The following is a 7,495-nucleotide window of genomic DNA, read 5'->3' as shown; positions in this document are numbered from 1 at the left end:
CTGTGAAATAAGAAGTAGCACTGATGCTAAAATTGAACATAAGACAAGTTATTATAGAAAATTTTTCTAATTTAGTAAAATTAAAAAAGAAAAATCAAACATAAGGTGAAACCTGTCCTTAGTTCATACTAGTTCTTATTACCAAAAATCAAGAATAGAGAATTGTACAAAATGTCTATTTTAAAATGCACAATGAAATACTCTGGAAGTGATTACTTCTGGAAGTGATTACTTCTTAAAAATACATACTTACAAGCCAGACAAATGTAGAAAAGTGAAGTAAGATGAGCTATTTTTCTGGTCATAAAATATTTATTAATGTATACTTTAGGGAATATAGTGAATATAAAATTTAGGATCACAATATGAAGCAATTTCAGTCCTCTCAAAAGTCAAGCCCAGCCCTCAATGCTCTGCAGATGTAAAACCACTGGTGAGACTCACTAAAAGCAGTTTGACTAGTACAGAAGAGGCTTTTCATGAACATTTACAACTAGAGCATCTGAATACCTCTTTTAAGTGCAAAACCACACCACATTACACTAATGCAGCAACAATGCATTCATATTGTTCTCATTAGTCATTAGTAGTCAACTTGCATAAAACACCAGAAAAAAAGCACAATGGAGCTCACAAAATGGGCTAAAAAATGAACTTGTCCTTGCAAAACACATTGTAATGGAAGAAGACATTAAAAATGTATTATGCACAATACAGAAGCTGCGTTCCAAAGATCTCGAGTGTCATTTCCTTTTCTGTAAAATCAAATTACATGAACCAGGCACAACTAATATTTGGGAGGCAGTGCGTAGCTAAAACTTCATTTAATTACTCAATGATTTAAAAAATCCCCATACGTCTTTTCTGTCCTGAGGTAGTTGCAAAATAAATCATAACTTGGATATCAACTAGAGCTGAGGCTTTGACTTTTTACTGATTTAAAACTAGTTGTTACTGACAGGAACTACCTTTTGATATTTAAAAGACAGTTGAGAAATGGGCCTCTCACTACACACACAAGATAATGGCTATGTAGGAAAGAGGATTAGCTGCTTCAGAACGTGAGAGATATGGTCCACCATAGCGCTTCCACCCTCCCCGCCCCCTCCCCCCAACCATTTTAGATTCTTTATTGTCCAAAAAGCCACCAAGAGCAACACAGTAGTAGACAAATCATCGTCCTTTGCTGTAGCCAGGGAAGAAAAGGTCAAGTAGAGTCTGCAGAATCTCATTGGGAATCATGAGATAATTCTGGCCAAGATCATGCCGGCAAGCAGGGCAGGAGAAAACTTGAGCCTTAAAGGAGCGCTGTAAGCAATCCTAAGGCAAAATCAAAACAGAAACAAAAACATACCCAATTTCATCAGAGTATAGCATGTAGAAAAGTCAATGGCTTATGCTTTTAAATAGGTACTAGAAACTTAAGATGAACTGTAAAGGCCTGAATCTGCACTCTGAAAACTAGTCTACAGACATGGCTTTAAGTTCCACTTCCAGCATATATTGTGAGACTTCAGGTAAATGACCTTAATTTTGAGTGCTTTAATTTCCTCATCCAATAAAATGAGAGTGTTAGAATTTATGTATGATTTTCACTAGCCTCACCTACGTTGGATTTTAATCCTGTTCCTTCATAACAGAACACCTAAAAGAAATTTAGGATTTCCCTGCTTAGAACTAAGTTATATATCTTATCAAATCACTTAACATAGAATGTGTCTTCCAGAAATATATGGGTCAGGCACAAACACATATGTGGAAGATTTGTTTCCATGTTACAAAAGAAATTAAAATTCAGAAGCTAGGTCAGGACACACAAGCACTGAGCAGTAGAGCAGGATTCCAACCTTGGTTTGACTAAAACTCAATCTTCCCCTTTACACCACACTAATAATGCAATATTCAACTCCTCTGGAAATGCTACCAGACAGAATCTGTTTTAGGTTTCATTAAGTGGATGGAATTATTTCAGTCCGCACTATAATATATAAAACATACATAAGCTATAACAAAAATAGCAATGATACCTTACTTTCTTCTCCATTTCAAATTCTCAACAATTCCAAACATGATACAATACCTTTGACTATAGAATACATATTTGACTATTACTGTCTATAGTAATAAAATTAAAATAAATTAAAACATGCATTACTGCCAAAATGTAATGAAATGTTTCTTAACTGGCAAGGTTCCACAACTATTCTGCTGCATGGAAAAATGTTTCACGTGCTAAAACTGTTTGGAGGTTAGTTGCCCTCTGTCCTAACAAGGGAAAATGAGAAAGAAACCTACTTACTTTACAGACATTATGGAGGCAATCTGTTGTCACAGGCTGGTAAACTAGCTCCTGGCAGCAGACACACATAAAAGATTGTTCCAATTTTTTCAGAAAATTCTAGAATGGCACCCAGGGGGAAGAAAAAAAAAAAGGTTAGCTTTGTAAAAAACTACTAAGATTATAAGTAATTAGGGAAAAAATGTCTTTGTCACATTTAACACATTTTGTATTAAAAAAAAGTAACGGTAACCATAAGCAAATATGAAAATATAAAACCGAAGAAACTTCATTCCATAATATATATACATTAGTTTTAAATCTTATAATTGGTTTGGAAAAGCTGCAAAGTGAAAATATATGGCATTAAAAAGTGAATGTCTCCCCTTAAACCTCACATTCCAGAGATTACTATTTTTGCCTTTAACACAGTCATGGACATGTGTTAAACTAGAATTTAAATAAAAACTTAAAAGGGGGAAAAATATCAATCATGGATAGCTTGTCTCAAGGTCATTACATATAGATGTCTCTTTTCAAAAAAGCTGGGTGGGTGGTATTCCAGTAATATGAACACATTATTTATTTAATCTTTTGCTGTTAAGAAACTTCAATATTTATTTTTTAGCTAAATAAATAAATAAATAAATAAATAAATAAATAAATAAATAAATAAAAGCATTAGGCAATAATACTCTGTAGTATCTAATACTCCAAAGAATCAACATATTTATTCTCCTAGGATTATCTTCTGTGATATTTTGCCTCAATCCAAAAATCCCATATTTTCCTGATGCCAATGTTTACTCAAATTGGGACTAAATTATAAACGGTAGAGCCATCTAAAGCAAATATGACCAAATGGGTACTCTTATACTCATCAAAAGCGATTACTGGTTCCATTTTACCCAACCATTTCTTTTAAACTAGAAAGGTAAGTAGAGTTTTGAATAGTCATAAGGCTAATCTTCTGTTCAGTTATTTCTGGTAGTATGGGAAAATATTTTATGTTTTTTTCTGTCAATAAAAAAGTAGAATTTACAAGAGTTTCAAGTTAAAATTAAACCAAAGATCCCATTTCAAAGTTATATCTTGAAACTAACTTATTTATGGACATTATAAAAGTCAAGTGAATTAGTAACAAAATATTATACAATATACTGGAAGAATAAAATGGGAGGAGATATGGAAAAAACTCAAACTTTAATACTAAGTACACCCCCCCAACACACAACAAACTACTTTGTTAATGACTGCTAATTTCCCTGGCATCTCCATGATACTTGTAATATGTACTAAGATATTTCAAATTTCTACAATGGGCTAGGTACTCATCTGCATCGTGGTGACAAAAATGCAAAGTCTCTCCTTTCATGGAACTTTATAAAATCAATTTCAGATAGTAATAACTGAGCAAACAAAGCAAACTAAAGCAACAGAGTAAAAGAGTGGCTGTTTTAGAAAGCGTAGCCAAGGAAGACCTTTGTGAAGACCTGTACTTTGCAGAGACTTACAGAGAAGAAGGAGTGAACGACATGAAGGTGTAAAGAATTTTCTAGTCAGAGAGATAGTATGGGTCTAAGGGCCTAGGAGAAGGAACAGGCTGAGCGTGTTTAAATAGCACAGAGCGTGTTTAAATATGGCTGAAGCGTTTGGGCCTGAGAGGGCCCATGCCAGATCATGTAGGGCCTTGGGAAGGTATTGGGATAAAAATATACTCACATATACATAACATATGCACTTATTTTAAAGCCACCATTGGCCAACACTTGGTTTTTCTGGCTTAATAAATGTGTTCCTGGCTTATCTGAAGAGAATGGGCATAAAAGCTGTTCACAACAATAGTACATACACATCCAGAGTAATCAATAGCAGCAAGCTCATAATCATCTCACCCAGGCATGCAAGATCCTGCCAACAGAGGATAATCTACTGGATACAATTTTGTCTTTTTTTTTTTAAGTTTATTTGAGAGAGAGAGAGAGAGAGAGAGAGAGAGAGAGAGAGAGAGAGAGAGAGACACACACACAGTGAGAGTGGGGGAGGGGCAGAGAGAAGAGACAGAATACCAAGCAGGCTCCATACTGTCAGTGTGAAGCCTTATGAGGGGCTGGAACCCACAAAAACGCAAGATCTTGACCTGAGTGAAACCAAGAGTCAGATGCTTAACCAACTGAGCCACCCAGGTGCTCCCACCTTTTTTAAAATTGTGGCTTGAGAACTGTCAATTATTGACTTTATTTCATATTAAAGTTACATTGAAAGAACTGACAAGTATACTTGGTTTGCATACAATTGCCAAGTCTCACAGGACTCAATCACTTCAATAATTTTTTTTAATTGATAAACAGTATACACATATTAGCAGTCTTACACTGAAGCCCAATACACACATCCAAACCAGTCAATAGATGTGCAAGAGAACTTCCATGTACACTCAGGTAGCTTTTTCCTCCACCTGTATCTGCTACTTTGTCTCCTGCCCACCCAAAGCTGGAACTCACCCACGTTATCCACCTAACCACCAGCTGTACCCCTCCAACTAGAGAATATTTAGACTATGATCAATAACTATTTGCTGCCCCTTACTTTCTCTAAGTAAAAATGACCTACCAGGGTCAGACTCTCACTATGTCTGGGTCTCTTGGCTAAAAAGCAAGTAACACTTCACACAGAGCTCAATCACTTTCCTTCTGTCCTCCAAACATGTAAGCTTCATTTTACCAAGAATAACCCATTATCATATACATAAGCAAAGGAAATGATGACTCCTAAAGGGTATTTGATAAATTTCACCCATTTCTAAAACTTTAAAAATTAGGGGCATCTGGCTGCCTCAGTCTGTAGAGCATGAGCATCTTGATCTTGGTGTCATGAGTTTGAGCCCCATTTTTGGGTGTTACTCAAAAATAAGTTAAAAAATAAGTAAGGCGTCTGGCTGGCTCAATTGGTAGAGCCAGGGTAGATCTCAGGGTTCTGAGTTCAATCCTCGTGCTGGGTACAGAGATTACTGAAATATGAAATCTTAAAAAAAATATGTATACACACACACACACACACACACACACACACAGAAATAAATAAATAAATGTTTAAAAATTATATCAGGGAACATTCTTCCTTAATATTGATGACTATTTCTCAAACAAAAAGCAACACAAAAATTCAGAGTTCTAAATTTAGATAGAAAGATAGATCTTAACTAACCCGATTTCAGACATATGAGAAATTCTGGCTAATACACTGACAGAAATAAAAGGAGCATTGGAAAGAAGAAAATTAGTAGAAGATGACAGGATAAAACTTCAAGAGAAGATACTAAGGTTCACTCACAATAGCTGCACAGAGGAAAAAATGCAGAGAAGTAATTATGTTACACCTGACAAGGGGTTAATATCTAATAAACAGAATATTCTAATTTTAAGCAAATAAATTAAGACATAAATAAAAGCAAGTGAACAAAGAAGGAATAGCCAATTCACATTTGAAAACTCCAGCTTTTAGGATTTGATAAGGAAGCCTCATTTGCAAAACACAGCTTAACACAAAATCCACACACATCAGTTGTAATTTCTTTTCACTTTAAAATTTCATGATTACCAAAAATGGGAAAAAAAATCCAAAACATATAAAGTATTTAAATAAATCAACACTGGTTTATTTTACAAACAGGTTAAACATGTGCTGAATTGCTTAAGACTTATGCCTTCATCAGATAACTTTGAACTATAGCAAAAAATTTCCTGATGAGTTTTAAGTGTGTTTACACAACTGAAAATTCTTCCCATGAATAGTGCCTTCAACATAAATGATTAAGTTCAGGCACAAAGAGGTCAAAACCAACAACTAAGAGGCCTAAAATCCACCTAAGAGCATTTAAGTATTACCTTAGATTATTTCTGAAAGTGACACTGGATGAGATGATTACATAAAAACGTCAAGTTTTGACTGACTTGCAAAGGAAAATTATTTTTCATCATGTCAATAATAAATCATTATTATTTAAAAAATCTTTACATACTGGACCTTCCACAAGAGATGCAAGCACTTCATCCCATAGCTTCTGGTTTTGGTGATCTTCTCTGATTAGATGTTGTTGTTGAGGGGTTAGTTGGAAAGCCTCAACTGCTTCTGCTGAATCTGATGTTTTTAACACTTTGGAGGCACTTGGACAATCATCTAGATTTATTTAAAAATACATAAGCAGGTTTACTAGCGGTTCTAAGCACAACTATGAGACCTAAGAGTTAACTGGTACCAGTTAATGTTTAGCATGAAGATAACCTACACACAGCAGCATCTAACTTCCGATGGAGTTTAGAATACTATGTTTGCTGCTATTTTGGCTCTGACACTATTAAAATACACAGAAAGCCCCCCACCACCCCTCCACCCCCAAAAAATCCTTCACTTTGCTTTTAATTTCTTAGGAGTTTCTCAAATTTTTCTCTTAATATTTTTCTTTATTAGAAACTATGATTTTAGGACTTATGTTTGCAATCATTACCTACCATCTGTAGTTGGCCTTTTTGAAGCTCCACTAGCCTGCTTCTTTGACTGTCCTTTAGTCTTCTTCCCCTCCTTATCTGAAGGGTAACCTACTGGATACTGTTGGGGGAAAAAGTACAATACAGATTTAAGTTTCACTGAGAAAAGGGGTTCTAGATGCTGCTGAGAAATTAAAAAAGGGGAGGTGGGGTAAGAGTCTGTATTTTCCCTAAACTGAAAGACTTTATATAAAGGAAACAAACATTTAAAGGACAGAAGACTATTAAAATCCCCAATTCAGTGTAAAACCATGTAGTTTTGACTGTTAAACATTCCATTTTATAAAATAATAATCTTAGTTTCAGATCTAAAAGAGGAAAGACAAGTTTTCAGGAGGTTTGACTAGGTGGCTTGAAAAGTGTGAGGAAGAAATTAAAGAATCTAGATATGAAGGTAAATGAGATCAACCACACAGCACAATATGGTACTCACAGAGATGGTAGTACACTCAATTGTGGAGCCAATCTTTAAAAAACAAAACAAAACAAACCCACCCGCAACATTAAGGGTCAAATTTCTTATCTCCCAAAATAAGGTGGGGCACAGGGGCTTTTAGAGGACCTAAAGACACTAAATTACTGAATTCTTTATCAGCTAAAGGTTAGACTTTAAGGAATAAAATTCTAACTATTTGTGTTTTACTGGCTACCCTTATGGGGAGAACATGCT

At 35.0% G+C, this 7,495-nt stretch overlaps 1 protein-coding gene across 1 annotated transcript in view; it reads right to left on the bottom strand.

The window, feature by feature from the left end:
- Positions 1-617: 617 nt before the first annotated feature.
- Positions 618-7,495, bottom strand: part of UHRF2 (ubiquitin like with PHD and ring finger domains 2) — a 78,291-nt gene continuing 71,413 nt past the window's right edge. Inside the window, exons 13-16 of the mRNA XM_007098556.3 lie at positions 6,790-6,886; positions 6,300-6,457; positions 2,300-2,398; positions 618-1,320 (exon numbers count right to left, since the gene is read on the bottom strand). Coding sequence (XP_007098618.1) covers positions 1,174-1,320; positions 2,300-2,398; positions 6,300-6,457; positions 6,790-6,886 — 501 coding nt within the window. The 3' untranslated portion in view covers positions 618-1,173. The remainder of the gene's footprint in view (positions 1,321-2,299; positions 2,399-6,299; positions 6,458-6,789; positions 6,887-7,495) is intronic.

This window comes from Panthera tigris, chromosome D4 (genome assembly GCF_018350195.1).
Source record: "Panthera tigris isolate Pti1 chromosome D4, P.tigris_Pti1_mat1.1, whole genome shotgun sequence".
NCBI lineage: Eukaryota > Metazoa > Chordata > Mammalia > Carnivora > Felidae > Panthera > Panthera tigris.
The sequence above is the reverse complement of the archived record's forward strand: the minus strand, read 5'-3'. Positions and strand labels throughout refer to the sequence as shown.